At 35.5% G+C, this 16,855-nt stretch overlaps 5 protein-coding genes and 9 pseudogenes across 14 annotated transcripts, besides 1 other annotated feature; 9 read left to right on the forward strand and 5 right to left on the reverse strand.

Moving 5' to 3' along the window:
- Positions 1-60: 60 nt before the first annotated feature.
- TVAGG3_1089370 (glycosyltransferase family) lies at positions 61-1,287 on the reverse strand (the record flags this gene model as incomplete). The annotated part of the gene is made up of 1 exon (XM_051256980.1): positions 61-1,287. The coding sequence occupies one exon, from the start codon at positions 1,285-1,287 to the stop codon at positions 61-63; it is 1,227 nt and encodes a 408-aa protein (XP_051075798.1).
- Positions 1,288-1,737: 450 nt separating this feature from the next.
- TVAGG3_1089380 (attachment subunit, putative-related family) lies at positions 1,738-1,968 on the reverse strand (the record flags this gene model as incomplete). The annotated part of the gene is made up of 1 exon (XM_051256981.1): positions 1,738-1,968. One exon carries the CDS (start codon positions 1,966-1,968, stop codon positions 1,738-1,740), a length of 231 nt encoding a protein of 76 aa, XP_051075799.1.
- Positions 1,969-2,627: 659 nt separating this feature from the next.
- Positions 2,628-3,019, reverse strand: TVAGG3_1089390 (annotated as a pseudogene). Its single transcript has one exon. A coding segment is annotated over exon 1 (392 nt).
- Positions 3,020-3,490: 471 nt separating this feature from the next.
- Positions 3,491-3,964, forward strand: TVAGG3_1089400 (annotated as a pseudogene). Its single transcript has one exon. A coding segment is annotated over exon 1 (474 nt).
- Positions 3,965-4,066: 102 nt separating this feature from the next.
- TVAGG3_1089410 lies at positions 4,067-4,430 on the forward strand (annotated as a pseudogene). Its single transcript has one exon. A coding segment is annotated over exon 1 (364 nt).
- Positions 4,431-5,816: 1,386 nt separating this feature from the next.
- Positions 5,817-14,437: a mobile genetic element.
- On the forward strand, positions 6,895-7,493 carry TVAGG3_1089430 (annotated as a pseudogene). Its single transcript has one exon. A coding segment is annotated over exon 1 (599 nt).
- Positions 8,830-9,294, forward strand: TVAGG3_1089440 (annotated as a pseudogene). The gene has a single exon. A coding segment is annotated over exon 1 (465 nt).
- On the forward strand, positions 9,820-10,203 carry TVAGG3_1089450 (uncharacterized protein; the record flags this gene model as incomplete). The annotated part of the gene is made up of 1 exon (XM_051256982.1): positions 9,820-10,203. The coding sequence occupies one exon, from the start codon at positions 9,820-9,822 to the stop codon at positions 10,201-10,203; it is 384 nt and encodes a 127-aa protein (XP_051075800.1).
- Positions 11,117-11,467, forward strand: TVAGG3_1089460 (Poxvirus D5 protein-like family; the record flags this gene model as incomplete). Its single annotated transcript, XM_051256983.1, has 1 exon — positions 11,117-11,467. The coding sequence occupies one exon, from the start codon at positions 11,117-11,119 to the stop codon at positions 11,465-11,467; it is 351 nt and encodes a 116-aa protein (XP_051075801.1).
- TVAGG3_1089470 lies at positions 11,537-11,874 on the forward strand (annotated as a pseudogene). Its single transcript has one exon. A coding segment is annotated over exon 1 (338 nt).
- On the reverse strand, positions 12,115-12,395 carry TVAGG3_1089480 (annotated as a pseudogene). Its single transcript has one exon. A coding segment is annotated over exon 1 (281 nt).
- On the forward strand, positions 12,859-13,308 carry TVAGG3_1089490 (protein of unknown function, DUF4106 family; the record flags this gene model as incomplete). The annotated part of the gene is made up of 1 exon (XM_051256984.1): positions 12,859-13,308. One exon carries the CDS (start codon positions 12,859-12,861, stop codon positions 13,306-13,308), a length of 450 nt encoding a protein of 149 aa, XP_051075802.1.
- A 549-nt stretch (positions 14,438-14,986) lies between the features above and the next one.
- TVAGG3_1089500 lies at positions 14,987-15,599 on the reverse strand (annotated as a pseudogene). Its single transcript has one exon. A coding segment is annotated over exon 1 (613 nt).
- Positions 15,600-15,871: 272 nt separating this feature from the next.
- TVAGG3_1089510 lies at positions 15,872-16,237 on the forward strand (annotated as a pseudogene). The gene has a single exon. A coding segment is annotated over exon 1 (366 nt).
- Positions 16,238-16,855: the final 618 nt, after the last annotated feature.

Below are 16,855 nucleotides of genomic sequence, written 5' to 3' on the forward strand. Positions count from 1 at the left end.
TTATTAGTATTATATTATTTGTTAGAATCAAAGTAAAAGATATAAATAATTAACATACAACTAAAATCTTAGAGAATCTTTGGGGAATTCTTTCCCATCGAGATAAGGCTTTAAATACCTAATTGACTTCATGATTTTGTCTATTTCAGCATTATAACTGGAGCCACCCCACCACATTGAATAAGAAATTGAAGGATTTTTGATTGAAATGACATGAACTCCACAAGAATAAAGAGCTCCCATGCACGACAAATCATTGTAGGCACCTAATATTTCAACAACAACGCATCCTTTCTTTAAACATACACATCTAAACAAGTGAGAGCCATTTCCTGAGATCATAAGTTTTATTGCTGCCCAGATTTTGCCACATTCAATTAAACTTTGCCTATCCTGTAAGCATTCCCAATTATATTCAGGAAAGCTTGATTTTGCTGTACTCACCATTTGGTCAAAGTTTATAATCTTTCTTGTTGCTTGTCTTTGGTAGAAAGCATACTTTGTTTGATTTATTTGTGAGAGATTTAAGTGCTTATGCACAAAATCTCGAATTAATTGAATAGGATATCCAATATAGTCTGCATTGACTAATGGTCTATAAGGGAAATAAACCGAGTTGCAATGTATTAACTCATACTTTTTCATCCTAAATATCCGATTTTCTTTTGGTACCCCTAAGAAATCAAGCATTTCATGAGCAATTGGAATATTTGGAATGTTTAAGATTTTATGTGTCAAAATCACATCAATAGGAAGTAATAATAAAGGTCCCATATAGTCTAGAATCCAATGTCCATATCTATCTGAGTCTCTCCCAACGGCAATTGCTTTATCATATGATGCTATAACTTTTCCTTCTCCTGGTTTCTTTGTAGCAACAAACCAATCATTTTCATCGGGAATGATAAAATAATCGTTAGTAACAATTGCCGAAGCATGATTTATATATACATTACGCAGCAACGCCATTGTACAATTAAAAATATCGAAGTAGTGTGGTAAAATTAGTGGTTGATTGGGGTAGTTTTCTTCTTTACTTTCCCAAGCGCCATTTTTCCTGAGTTGGGCACCTCCATAGTCATTTTTATGTATAATAATAGACTCTGAGATAATGAACTGACTTGGAATATATCTGATTAGCTTTGTATTCTTAATTTCATTAAGATAAGGATACCTCACCATTTGGTTAAGTGACATTTGTAAGAAAAAATCACTTCCTTTATTCATGAAGTAGCATACTAAGATGAAAATAACTTCTTGTATCATTAATAAACGCTGAGCGCTCATTAATGAAAATATAGCACTGTAAGAACTATCGTTGCTTTTGCATTCAATATGTGGAAAATGGAATTATCATATAATATAATGGTAAAGAACATGTGTTCATTTTCGTAAACTATTCAAAAGCAAGACTATAATGAAGAATTTTCAATCAGTTATTTTTTTATTTGAGAAGAAATTTAAGTAATGAATTTAATAAATGTTTGATGTATTTTTTAGAGAAGTTTAGAGATTGAAGCCTCAATATATAAAAAATATTTATACCGTTTTCAAGTATTTAAAATTTCAGTACTTTTTACATTCATGAAAATTATTTTATTTTGATTTATGGATGTTTTATATAAATTTATAAATGGAAGTAAAAAAAAAAGTAGGGGCTTCCAGGGGCTGCGCCCCTTCTAGCCCCTAAAAAACTAAAACTAGAGGAAAACTAAAAAATTATATAAATTAAAGTTTTTATTCGATAAGAACGACATCGCTATCGTTTTCTTCTTCCTCCTCCTCTTCTTCATAGTCAGTATCTGATGGCTCTTTGTCAGCCACATGACCAGCAACAAATATTGAGACAAATTGTTTCTTTGGTTTTGTTAGCAGGAACTTTTGATGGTCGTAGAACACGAATTCTACATTTTGAAAATGTTGTGCTGAGTATTCTGTGAAATGGGAAATTGGAATTGGTTCTCCCATGCCAAAACCAGCAATGGACGCGAACAAAACATCGTCTTCGACTCTTGCAGGTTTGTCAATTGCAACAGTAGTTATTATGTGAGGTTTTCCTTCACATCCTGCAAGAGATTGTACATGATAGATTGCTTTTTCTTCTCCCTCAGGAACTGAAAGTGTGAAATGGAATGAGAGTTCTCCATATTCATTTGCTTCTTCGTAATAGTTGTATGTTGTAGGATACACCAATTGAAATTTTCCTATTCTTGTTTCCCTCAGGTGTTGTCTATATTGCTTGGGAAAACATAAAATAAATTGCTCTATAGCTTGTGTTGCTATTAGATTGGTTGTAACTGGTAATTTTGAGGCGAAAAGGTCTACAAGAACACCGGGATTTTTTATGTCGTTTTCAATTGGTTTAACAGATTCTATGACTTTGTTAAACATTTCACTATAATCTGTGTTGTCTTCGCCCCCAATTGTTAAGAAGTTTATACAACAATTTCAGTCTTTTCATGGCGTATTTTCTTTGAATGGATTCGGGTAGCGAGAGGTTACAGTCGTCGGTTTGTGTTTCGTTACTCGAATATTGTTCAAGAGAAATTAAATCTTGAAATTGTGCTCTTGTTAACATACTTGTAGAACTATGTGAAACTTGTTCTGGTGCTGGTTGTAAATCTGTTTCAGATGTTTCTGTTGTGTTTTGAGAAGAAGAAGAACTCAAATTGTTGGACAATTTGTCTTGAATTGTAGAACTATGTGAAACTTGTTCTGGTGCTGTTTGGACAACTGTATCTGTTGTGTTTTGAGAAGAAGAACTCAAATTGTTGGACAATTTGTCTTGAATTGTAGAACTATGTGAAACTTGTTCTGGTGCTGTTTGGACAACTGTATCTGTTGTGTTTTGAGAAGAAGAACTCAAATTGTTGGACAAATTGTCTTGAATTGTATGAGGAAGTTGCTTTGGTATTATAGGAGGTCGTAAGGGTTTTGAGAATGGTGAGACATAAGTTGTAGGAACTTTAACTGCAGAGGTAGTCGACGAATTGTTTGCGACACTTTTTCTTCCTTCCATTATGAAAAATAAACTGTTTTTTTCGGACTACTCATAGAAAAGTTTAAAATAAACGGTTTTTACCAACGGAGACCCCCTCTATTTTTTTATTTTATTTAATAGTTACCGTTGGCAAACCGTTCCATCTCAAATATTGAATGAACTATAAACGTTTTTTGTTTTCTATATATACTTTTTTGTCCAACGGTAAAACTTTTTACACAACGGTTTTTGAGAGTCGTCGCCGTTGACTTTTTTGTAGAGCACTCAAAATAGTATAACTTTGTCCGGACAAGTAAGGGTCTATCGTCGCTACAGGAAAAGTTACAGGCGTTCCAAGGAAGTATACTTTGAGAAGCCTTTTCCCCTTATAGAATGAGATAGGACGGTTATTTTACAAAACTGACAACACTTTGACCGAGTAGTTTTTTGTGCTGAACAAAAAGTGTCATATAAACATCTGTCAAAAACCGCTTTTTAACTTCACTTAAAATGCCACGTAAGCTACGTAAGAATATACGTAAGAGGAAGAGAGCATTGAAACATCCAATAGTAAAACTGACACCACAACAACAGTTGCAACAACAAATGATGAATGACCCCACTATGTTGCAACAAATGTCAAGCAACCCTATGCTTTTAAACCGAGTTATTGGTGCACAGAGTGGAGGTTTAAGAGCGGCACTTTTAGCGAAAATGGCAGGCTATGGTGGAGCTGCAGACGGAACAGCTTATAACCCTCAAAGTCAAATGAATTTGAGTTCACTCAAAAATCAAATAACAGATGTCAAAAAGTCAAACATAGACATACAGAAACAAATAAGTGAAAACGAAAAGAAACTAGAATATGACAGACACACAAAGAAACTCAATGAGTTAAACGTAGAGAAAAAGAAGAAAGAAGAACAACTGAAAGAACTAAGTACAGAGGAATATGCGAAAAAAGTGTCAGAAAAAGCAGCAGAAGTAGCAAAAATGGAACAAGATGTTATAAATTTGAAAAACCATACTACTCAATATAAAGTACTGAAAGATGAAGAGATAAAACAAAAAGCCCTGAAGACATATATGGATAGCGATGAGTATAAAAAAGAAGTTGAAGCAAATGTAAAGGCAGAAAAACTTTTACAGTTGCAAAACCAAACCGTACAGTATGAAAACTTAGCACAAGAAAGTAAAAATAACGACGCAGCCATGCAAAAGGCAATGAAAAGCGCAGAATATATAAAAGCTAATAATGACTGGTTAGATGCCCAAGCCAACGCTAAAGCAGCCCAACTTATAGGGTCAATAAGGACAAAAATACAAGCGGATGAAGACAGTTCAAATGAAGCTTTAATGAATGCTGACTTTAAGAACGCCTTCGAAGCTCTTCATAGTAAGGTGAAACTAGTGAACGACTTCTCATCTGGAAAGAAACTGAAGTCTGAAGGTTTCGACAACGAGTTAAGAGAAGTAGCACAAAATATGACGAAAATAACAGATGCAGCAACGAGACAGGCAGTTCAAAGTGCCTATGACGCCGTTAGAGCAACTGTTGTGGAAAGTCAAGAAAAAGAGTTACAACAGACCAAAACAGACCTAGTAAATGCTTTCTTAAAACGAAAAGTCAGGTAGGACATTATGCTGCAGATGGAACATATGTGCCAGCTGGTGGAACTTATATACCACCAAACCCTCCAAGAGAAGCACCTGCACCAGGACTACCTAAAACATTTACATCGTCACATGGACACAGACACAGGCATGCACCAAAACCAACACAACAACCAACACAACAACCAACACAACAACCAACAGTTCAAAACACTGCACCACAACCAACAGTTCAAAATCCAGCACCACAACCAACAGTTCAAAACACTGCACCACAACCAACAGTTCAAAACACTGCACCACAACCAACAGTTCAAAACACTGCACAGCAACAACCACAAACAGAGCAAGGACATAAAAGAAGTAGAGAACAAGGAAACCAAGAATTCTTAAAAATGCTTAAGGAAGACTATGGTTACCCAGATACTCTTGACTTTAGTGACAGATATAAAGAAGCTATTAGAAAGTTCAAGGAAGGAAATACTGACCCGAACCTATTTAGCTTTATGGTTCAGCACCAAATGGGATATAATTTCAAACCTGGAAAATACAAGCTCGCTAAGGGATATGATTTAATAGCATATCATCCAAATGACATGACTGAATTTACTCCGAGATATTTGGTGTCAGAGATAAATGATAATTCAACTATCTTCATGAAACGCGTAAAAAATAGAGACGGAACGAAAGAAGAAAGGGTTATGAATGCGGATGGCTTAAATAGGGAACTTGTTAAAAACGGTCTCGGAATATATGAAATGCCAGCAGATGAGGTACAAGAAACTCCACAGGAAGAAGTTCAGATACAACCAGACATGGAAGAAATAGTTCAGCAACAACAGCTAGAAGAGCCTGAAGGAAACGAACAAGTCCCTCCTTTGGAAACTAACTTCACAGAACTAGATGAAGATTTGGAACAGCCGAAAAATCTTGACCCTCAACAAGAGTATGCGGAGAATATGGAATCTTTCCAAGAGTCTAAGAAAAATTCAGCTGACATAGTAGAAGAATATCGAAAAATGTTCGCCGACATACAAAAGACTCCAACATCAGATGAAAATATTCAGCATAGAATGGAAGAACTGAAAGAAAGTGTACGCAAATACAACAATCCTTTTTACTTACGACCATATAACGTTCAATCTTTGGCTGAACTCGGTGAAAATAAAAGGTTAAATTTCACAAAACATATAGAAATGAAACATTGTTTAAAGTTCATTCAGAACCTAACCAATATGGAAACAAACCTACTTTTGTTTCTGCAGACTATGGAACTACAATGAGATGGGGTCATAAAGCTAATCCGGATAGGTGGTTCATAAACTTACAACCACAATTCCAAGAAGTTGTAGACGCAATGGAAGTGAATGGTGAACCAGATATAGCTGGTATTTTCAGCGCGGCTTTAATGCCATTGAAAGATATGAAACATGCAGATATTTTGGACCAGTATGAAATGAACATGGCTGATGGAAATATAACACCTGACGTTCTAGAACATTTATCTCAAAGAACTACACAGAACCATAAAGATGGTATATTTGGTGAAGAGTTTAGAAAGAAAGTTAGGGAGATAGAAGGAAGAGAACCTATTGTACATGACCTTGCAAACGAAAGTTTGCAAAATGTCATAAAAACTTACTTTGCAGACAATGAACTGAGAAGGGATGAATATTTAAGAAAACTCAAATGGACAGTACCAAATGAAATGTTAGTATTGAAAAACATGTTCCTTGACAAAATAAAACCAACTACAGAAATAAATGACGCAAGACTGAAACATTGGGTAAAAGCTTTCCCATTCACAAAAGATATTATTGGTAACATGGAAAGAAAACCAGAATGGCTACAAAAACATATATTTGGAAACGAGCTTATTCCATATGGACAAGCTCTGTTTGAAGAGCTTGAACCGGAAACTCAGGAAAGAGTCATGCAAACAATACGCGAAGACTCAAATACAAACTATGACAAAATCTTTCTAGGATATAGGTTACCTGAGATGGGCGACCAGAGCCCAAAGGCAAAAAGGACATGGGAAATTTACAACATACTAGGTGAACATGAGGCAAAGATGCAACAACTTGAAGCAGAGGGCAAGTTACCAAAAGCGACACCAAAGAAGAAGAGAAGAGTAGAACAAAGTGAAATAGTGAAGAAGTAACTTCATCTAGTGAAAGTAGTGGCAATGAAGGAAAAAGAAGAGTTAAAAACTCAGTCAGGAAGAAAGTAAAGCTTGGTCCGAGTGGGTTCTATTATGACACATAAATCCAACTATTCTATATTTTTACCCATATGAAATGTACGCCGCTCAGAATATAACGCCAACAGTTTTGGATGCCATGAACGGAAATGTTTCCGAATGGTATAACGAATGCGACAATGCCATTAGAAGGTCAGAAATAGTTCCTGGAACTTACGAATATACAACTGCTGTTTCTTATGGAAACGTAGGTGAGTTTGGAGAAGGTTCTTCAACAACAGTAGATATTGCTTGCGACAGGTTTCATATTATTTCTATTGACAACTCATTCTTATACGTGGAACAAGACATTGAAATAAAACCTTCTGCCAAGTTGTCTGACAAGAAAGGTTGCAATGGAATTTTCTATGTCGGATACCAATATGCTCCAGAAGTTTTCATGGGATATAAGATATATTCTAACTCTGACTTAGTTCAAACAGTAACATGGGCAAACTATGAATGGTTCGCTTTGAGAAACTCAGTACAACCACAAGCTAGAGAACAAACAGACCAGTATGCAAATATTGAGAAAATAAGAAGACTTGACCCTAACGTTCCAGGAGTTTATGTTAACCTTTCTGGTTCAGATGGAACTGCTGCCACTAAAGTAAAACTGAAACTTAGAGTTCCTTTGTCATCTTTCCTCATCTTCAGGTTTTTAAGATACTTACCAAACTGGGCAGGAAAAATTTCTATGAACTTACTCCAAGCAAAAATAACTTAGTCATTGCACCAACACAAGACCCATTCAGCATTACTGTAGCTGGAACTGGTGGAGCCAAGTTCTGTGACTTTTGCAAAGACAAAGTTGACTTAGACTTTGGTTTCTCAAACTTCAACAATGAAGTAAACTATTATTTCAATGCTGCTGGAACTGCTTGGGACCCAGTTAAGTTCACATGCGAAAAATTTGAATGCAAGAGAATAGAAAGCAGACTTGCAGTCTATATGTTGGACCCAGATATTTCAAATGCTTTAGCTGCCAAATATATTGCAGTTCCACTTATGTTCCCTATACACCAAATATCTGTCAAAGACTTTGCAGGTGAAGTTGGAAACCAAAGTGCTGACCCAGGTGCAAGAACAGATATTGCTTTAACAACTGCAATGAAACATGCAGATACTATGTTTGTACTGTTCAGACGAACTATAAATGACTATTCTTGTTTCTACAACCCCGGTATTAAATATCATATAAACATAGATGGCAAATATTATCCAAGAGAAGAATATTCTACAGTTGAGGATATGAGGTCATACAACTTGACATTAGATGCTATGAACTTTAACAACAATTTCACAACAACCATTAACCCTGAAATGCAAAGTTCTATTATGCCATATGTGAAAGTATGGACTCATACAGGAGGTCAAAAAACTCAATATACAAATGGAGACCGTTCAAACTTTTGGCTTGGCATTCCATTTGCTGACTCAGAAGACTTTATGGGTGGTATTTCAACTGTTGGTACTGTACAAATACAATATACTGGTGACAGAGACGGTCCAGATGAACTGAGAGCAAAGAAGTTTACAAAACCAATAGCACTTTTCACGGAAGATGCTCTTTTGAAGATTCGTTCGATGAAACCTGCTGGGGCTCCTCAGATTGGCATAACGACAGCTTCCATCGAGCAGATTTTGGCAGCAGGTCAGTAAGTTGTTCTTGAACTGACTTCTCTCCGTCAAATATTGACAGTACGCCAGTTTTGACATAATATTGTAAGATAAACTTACCTTTAGAAATATCTGTAAGTTTTGTTGTTATATTTTTGTCAACGTCAAGAACTTTCACCATTTCAGTTATACCAACTTTCTTTGCTTTATGAAAATATTTAGGTTCAGCAAAGACTGCTATTCTATAACATTTACCATTGTTTGTATAAAGAACTATTCTGTCAATGTATTTGTATTGTTTGTGTGTGTAAACTTTGTTCTGCTTCAATTCGAAGAGATACTCGAATACGTCCATCTTTTTATTCTAAGTAAAATGTCATTTCCGAAAAATAGAAGCGTGAGTGTTTCAAAAGGTTTAATGGCGGTGGCAGATGTGAAGTTAAATTCACCAACTCAAACAAACAGTCAAAGTGTTGTTGTCAATGTCAAAGACAGAGATGTTGAAGTGGGGAAACCATACGAAGACGAAGATGGTATAACAATTGTTCCTGTAAAAGAACAACCAACATATCCTGAAGTTAGCAGAGACTTAAGTTCTGTTGCAGATATTCGAAACGACTACCAACAACTGAAAGACAAACTTCAAACTCAGGAGAAGATTTGTCAAGCTTTAGGTATAATGTTAAACTTGGTCGAACACAACCCTGTAAAAGTGAACTCATATGTCATTGCACCTCATGAAGTCTTGAAAGAACTATTGAAACTTTTGACAGAGGCAGACGATATAAACATCAAAGAAATAGAACCCGACATTAGTTGCTGTGGTGTTTCATATAATGTCATTGACAAGATATACGTTATGAAAGGAGGTGAAACGTTGAACTTAAAGTATAGTTTCCCAGACGTTATAAAAATATTTGACGACCACAACATTTCATTAAAATTTATTTGCTAAGTAAATGGCAGAAGATATAATGGTTTATACTATTACGACTAAAAACCCTGAGTCATATAATTCTATAACAACAAACTTACAAAGTCCTCAAGGACGATATTGTAAACTAACCTTAAACACAATGACGACTAAAGCCTGTTTTGCTCTTTTGACACCAGAAGACTTTATTGTTGTGAATGGTAAAAAATACTCCTTTGAAGATACTTACTCAGATATACCACCAACAGGTTTTGTTGACTTATTTAATACTTTAAGACGGGTGTAACATGTGCTGCAACTAGAGCAGGTTTCATTATGTTTGGATGTCCGACTGAGTTTACTATAAACGATATGAGCTATAATACAAAACTTATTTCTGGTTTTTACTACCAACAGTTTCCTATAACAGGAAAAGGTGTCATACAAGGAATGTCTATTCCATTGACATTAAGCACACCAATCTTATATATTGTTTCAAACTTAGGTTCAAAGTGTTATTCGAATGTCGACAGAAACTATTATGACCAAAAGATACTTATGCGTATAAACAATACTTTCTCTGCTGGTTTGCCTATTGTTCATTCGAATGCAGAATTTTCAACCTTAGTGAACTCAAACACTTTGGCAAGTATAACGTTGACATTAGTTGACGCAAACTTTGTTCCTGTAAAACTTTTATGTCCTATGTATTTGTCAATGACGGCAGAAAGTTTCGAATTGGAAGATGCAACTGGTGAAAGTATTGTATTACAAGAACAACTTCAACAACAAATAGCTCAAGAACAACAAATGCAACAACAAAGTCAAGAATAAAAAAAAATTTTTTTTTATTTTTATAAAAATGTACAGAATAGATGTTTCAGATTTTTATGACTTCCAAGCATTCAGAAATATGTGTCCATTTCGAGACTATAACAAAGCAGTCGAGAATTTGAAACGTTTAGTCATTTATGTCGACTCTGCCCCAGAATGTTATGTTATGAAAGAATGGGATGTAGTCTTTAACAAACCTAAAGCAACAATAGTTTCAGAACAAGAATGTAGACAGAAACTTAAGAAAATAAAAGTCGTACAAGTTGGCATGAAGATGTTAGATGCTTGGGATATCTTATTGTCAAAGTTAGAAGATTTTTCAGTTCGAGGTATAAAGTTCTATACACCTTCTCCAAACTTCTATTCTATCTTCACTGGATATAAATACGAACAAGTAGAATGGAAAGAAAATATTATAGAAGCTTGGTTAGACCATGTCAAAGAAATTATATGCAATGGAAACGAAAGAGTCTATGAGTATATCTTATGTTGGTTTGCAAACATCTTACAACATCCAAGTGCTAAAAATGAAACTGCTCTCATTATAATTGGAAAACAAGGAACAGGTAAGAATACTTTCTTTACAGATATCTTATGCAAACTGTTAGAGGGCTATTCGAATCCGAATATGACAAACTTAGAAAACATCTGTGGCAAGTTTAACTCCTCAATAGAGAATATGAAACTTATAGTTTGCAATGAACTTCAAAGTATAGATACAACAAAAGTTTTGAACTCAGATGCTTTGAAGAGTCTTATAACAGACAAAGTTGGAGTTGTTGAAAGAAAGTATAAAGACCAAAGAGTTTGTGAAAATGTTGCAAACTTCATTATGGTTTCAAACAATGCTGTTCCGATGAAGTTAGAAAGTTCTGACAGAAGATATGTAGTTGTCAGAACGTCAGAAGCTCATATGCAAGATACAGAATATTTTGACGACTTAGCAGAAACTTTGACATCTGACTTTTACAACCACTTGTTCTCATACTTTATGACATTAGATATTTCAAAGTTCAATCCAAGACAAATTCCACATACCGAAGAGAGACAAACATTGTTAGAAGCAAACAAGAGTGTATATGAACTGTTCATAGATGAAACTGACTTTGAGTGTTTAGATGAAAGGTCATTGTACGATTCGTATAAACAATATTGTCAAGAATATGGTTATATGACAGCGTCTAAACGAACATTCTTGGCAAATGTCAAAAGTCTTTTAGACGTACAGAATGGTGTATATACAAAGAAAAATTTTTCTGAGTAAATTTTAAAAAAAAATATTTTTTTTATCCGATAGAAAAAGATGGCAAAATTCATCTCAGTAAACAAGTACATGTCAGGACTTAAAGAAGAACTAGACCCATTCACATATTTGAATGTTTACTTCTACCATTTTGAAAAGTCTTCATTCAGCAAAGTTTGGAACATCGAACCAGTTAAGTTTGCTATTGTGACTAAAAATGGTGCGAAATTTGAAGACTTAGACATAGAAGGTTTGTTAGCAGTCAAAGAAAGTTTTGACAGAAGGTTTTCAAACCTTAAAGAAGGCAAAGCATACAAACTTGTTATACCTTATGAACCAAAGAAAGCAGACGACTATGAATATTATGAGTCTAAAGTTGTAGAAGTTCAAGGTAAATTGGGTAAAAAGATTTTAGAGTCTAAGCCAGTGTTTGCTCCTAAAGAGGAAGAGAACATTGACATTGACCCAGAAATGTTCTAAAAATAAAATTTTATTTTTACATGTCAAATTTCTTTTTCTCTGGAACTGGTTCAGGTTCTTTCTTCTCTTCTTCTACTTTCTTTTCTTTCTTTTCTTTTCTTCTTCTTTCTGGTGGAGTTATGTCAAATTTGGCGCAACTATATTTATGTAAAAGTTCTTTGTCCTTTAATAGCTCTTCTATTCTGTTTTCTATTTCATCTTCAAGAACAGCGCATGTGTCTTCTTTGCATTCTAAGAAGTTTTGTTGGACTTCATCTTTCCAAGAGGCGTCATCTCTGTCAACAAGTCTGTCATTGACAAATTTTAAGACTTCTCTGCTTAATGTTTTATGGTTCTTGTCATATTCCCAGAAACAGAACTTTAGAACAAATTCACCTTTCTTGTTTACACTATGTAAGATTTTATGGTCGACAGATGTTTTGCTGTCGAAAAGCTTGTCTCGAATATAGATAGCGAAATCGCTAGACATTTTCTAAAAGATAAAAATTTTAATTTTTCTAAAAATATGTTAGAAAAAAAGTTTGCTGACATTGACAAGAAATTTGAGAATGTTTTAAACAAGAACAAGAGGAAGTTAGAAAATGCTCAGATAAAGCCTATACATGACAAGTTCTTATTTGCTCAGAATGGTATAACAGGTCTAATTGCACCACCTGGGTCGGGTAAGACTTTCACTTATCTTAAAATGGCTGCACAACAACAAGAACTAGATGAGAAGAACCCATTCTATGAGTTAGTTGTCATTTGTAGTACTTCTGGTCAATTTGACCAAACCGTCAATTCGTTCAAAGATATTATAAAGAAGTCTAAGTTAGTATGTATAAAAGACTCTGAGTTGTTAGATTGGATAAAGAAGTACCAAAGAAGAGTTTTGAAGTATAATGCTATAAATGAGTATATAAATTCTAAGTTTCAAAGACCCAAATGAGGAAATGCAGAGAATATTAGAGAAGAAACACTTCAGAAACAAACAGAAAGAGATAGAATACATTTCGAAGAAATTGCAATCTTACGATTGGAAGACTTACCCTCATAGATGTCTTCTTATCTTAGATGACTTTGCTTCTCATCCTTTGTTAAAGAATAGAGAACAAGATATGTGTCGAATTCTTAAGAAGCTCAGACACTTTAACATCTCAGTTGTCATTTGTGTACAGACAGCAAAGAGTTTAAGTAAGGATGTAAAGAGAATACTTACTGACATTGTACTTTTCCCCGGATTGTCCGAAGACGATTTCATGGAACTTATGAAAGAGTCCATGGCAGGTAAGTTTGACAGATATGAACTATGGGAGAAGTACAAAGTCATACAAGACCCTCATACTTCTTTCAGAATTCATATCTACGCAAACAAAGTTCAAATTGTAAAAAGTCAAGCTTGAAAAATAAAGAGTTCATTTACTCTGCTTGTTTGAAGTTGTCAAAATACTCTGTTATTTTTCACTGTTTTCATAGAGTTTTGGCGACCCCGAAAAAAGTCGGTCTCGCTGTTCTTCACTGTTTTCATAGAGTTTTGGCGACTACGTTTTTTTACGTACTCGCTGTTCTTCACTGTTTTCATAGAGTTTTGGCGACTAAGGTTTTTTACCTACTCGCTGTTTTCTCACCTGTTTTCTCACCTCTTTTTTTCACAACCGTTTTACATGGTAAACGTTATTTTTACATTATGACACGAAGTGAAGATTTGCACTTCGTCAAATTTTATAAAAAATTAGCGTTATTTTTACATTATGACACGAAGTGAAGATTTGCACTTCGTCAAATTTTTATAAAAAATTAGCGTTATTTTTACATTATGACACGAAGTGAAGATTTGCACTTCGTCAAATTTTATAAAAAATTAGCGTTATTTTTTCTATCTTTCACAAAAGACCAAAAATAAACGCTTTACATGTATTTTTCAGCAACTTCGTCAAATAATTTTATAGTTTATCTATCTCATCTACTTCAAACGTTTCTTTACCTTTTATGGGAGCACCATACATTTTCTCAAACTTTTCAAGTAGTTCTGTTTCTGCAGCTCTCATATCATTAACGAACACAACCTTGACTCTATTGACTGTACGTCATATCTTTGAGTTATATTATATGTTCTTCCTATCTTATATCTCTTTGTATTGAAGTCCTTCGGTTTCTGAACGATGTAAAGTAAGCCTTCACTGCAACGTTCCGTATCGAATGAACCATATGTTATGAAGTTATATCCAACAACTGGGTCAATCCATAACAAAACTATTGGTATAAGACTTTTGTCGATGAGATATGCTGTAGTTCCATAGAATCTTACCGATATCATAAGCTCAGGATTTCTTGTCAAAATTTTCTGACTAGAAGCAATTCTAACCCAGTCCTTTGTTTTCTTTCCAGATGGAGATATAATGTCTGACAAAGAATATTTGTTGTATTTCTTTGAGTATCTTACGTTTAAATCACCTATTCTAACCAATTTGGTGTCATTGTCTATCTTTTTAACTGTTTCAAACTCAATGTTTGTCATTTCTGTTCTTACATACAAAATAAAAAAATAAATAAAAATAAAACTAACTTTATTTTTTCTGTCTTAAGGAAATTCATGAAAAAGTGTCATTTTTTTCATGTCCGAAGACTCGAAGGTGCAACACTTCCAAAATACCGACGAACTCAGAAGAGCAGCATGGCAGTATCTTCTTGACAACTTCTTTGAGTTCTCCAGGTACACCTTGGAAAATGCTGAAGAACTCCGACACAGAGAATTTGGAGAAATTGCACTCCAATACTACCTTGACAAACAAAGGGTAAACAAAGGGTAAAATAAGACTAAAAACTTAACGTTTAAAAAGTGACATTTTTATGAGCTCCGAGTCACCGAGAAAACTTGGTCAGATGTTAGCAGCTTACTTCCCTGAGGAGGATGGAAGCGTTACATACGTAAGGTTCAAAACACAACGAACCTGGAATTGCGTACAAAATTCGCAATTACATGACCATGGAAGAGTACGAAAGGTTCCTACAAGAGAAACCAGCTCTAAACAACTCAGAAAAGAAAGAATAAAAAGTTTAACTCGTAATTGTTTATTTTTTTTACTTGTATGGGCAAGCTGCAAGAATGAAGTCGACTATCTCAGTCTTTGTTTTGACGAGCTGGACGGCTCTTGCGAGTACGTCTGTTTTGCGGTCTCCAGCTGGTGTCTGACCTTCGTAATTGCGCATGTTCTTGAGAGCTCCAACTGTAAATGATTGTAGGATGAAGAGTCTCTCAGACTGCTTGAGGTAGTCGTCACGGTCACGAACTGAATCTGTGTACGAGTCGAATCGGTCGATTTGAGGGAAGAGACTGAAAGCCTGTCGTCTTCCATCGGGGCTGTGGCATAATCTTTGCGTAAGCGGTTCAGACCTTCTTCGAACTCTTGGTCTCTCTTCGATTTGGATTGAGATTGGAATTGCTGGGGTGGAGCTTGCTGGAACATCCAAGGGTTGGGGAAGTAAGGCATAGGCTGAGGAGGAGGGTAGTTCGGGAAGCCTTGTGGTGGGTAGTAACCTTGAGGTGGAAATTGGTAGTAACCTTGAGATGGAAATTGGTAGTAATTTGGTGGAGGACTTGCTGGAACTGAGGTTGCTGAGGAGACTGTTGTGGTTCTGCAGCTTTCGGTTCTTCTGGCTTTGGAAGGCATTCAGGAAGAGGAACGTCAGTCATCCGTTTGTGTCCTGTCGGAAGGAAAAATTTTTTCCTGTCGGAAGGAAGAACTTTTTCTGTCGGAAGGAAAAACTTTTTCTGTCGGAAGAAGAACTTTTTCTGTTGGAAGGAAAAACTTTTTTCTGAAGTTCGACCAAAAAGTTCTCAATTTTCGAAAATTTGAATGGTTTACGAGGACGGACAACTGGAAGAGTTCTTCCTGTCGGAAGGAAAATTTTTCCCTTTGTCCGGAAAAATTTTTTCCAGTTGTCGGGAAAATATTTTCCTGTCGGATGGAAGGACTCGGAATGCCAGAAGGATTTGACGAGGCAATTTACCTAATTGAAATTAACGACTGCGTAAAAGACTCTTGCGCAGGGTAATGAAGCCCAAGGTCAAGTTCACCACTATTTCTGGAAGGTCTACACTTCAGCTCGAGACTTCGACTGGAATTCCAATTCAAATACCAGACGGGACAGCCTACGATGGCATAAAGGACGCCAAAAGAGAAGCTCTTGTTAAGTTCCTAAACAAACGTCCTTGGATAAAAATACCAAACAAGGAGAACCCCCTACCCATATGAAATTGGCAATTCAGTCTCTCCTTCACTTCTCGGGTCAGCCGTTCTACATAACCTGTGAAGGCGACATCCAACCAGTACTGTAAACCTTAACGTTTAGAGTAAAAACATTTTTTTTTCATTTTTTGAATGAAGCAAGTTAAATTCGTCACACCAATCTGAATGGACGATGAAGAGTTTCAAGCCATCGTTGAAGACGTTGAGAACGACATAGACGGCGAACTTAAAGGAGCTCAAATCACAATTGCAACCAAAATTGCAGAGGTCAAGGAACAGATAGCTCCACTTAAAGCTACCAAAGCTACTTTGACCTCATGGATAGTTACCGTTATAGATGTCAAGAGTGGAATAAGACAATTAAAATTAAAACTTCTAAACTACGAAGCTATACTCCAAAAGTTAGCAGAAATGACGAAGACTTTACCAGAGCTACTTACATGTAAGGGACTTACCTTCAAGCAGTCCGACCAAAGATGAATTTGTTGACATTGTCCCAATTTTGTCCGAAAGTCAGCTCAGATGTTTCGAACTGCTCCCAACATATCCGGAATATGAACGTTTGCCTGAACTCTTTCGGTTCCTCAAAAAACGTTTTTTGGTTCATTCCAAACTTTTATCGAAGAGACAACAAACGTTCAGAAGAAGAACAAGATATTATTTTAAACTTGTTGTATGACATAACTGTCATAACAAGCTT

The sequence above is a fragment of the Trichomonas vaginalis genome, assembly GCF_026262505.1.
Source record: "Trichomonas vaginalis G3 chromosome Unknown ctg_180, whole genome shotgun sequence".
Taxonomy (NCBI): Eukaryota; Parabasalia; order Trichomonadida; family Trichomonadidae; genus Trichomonas; species Trichomonas vaginalis.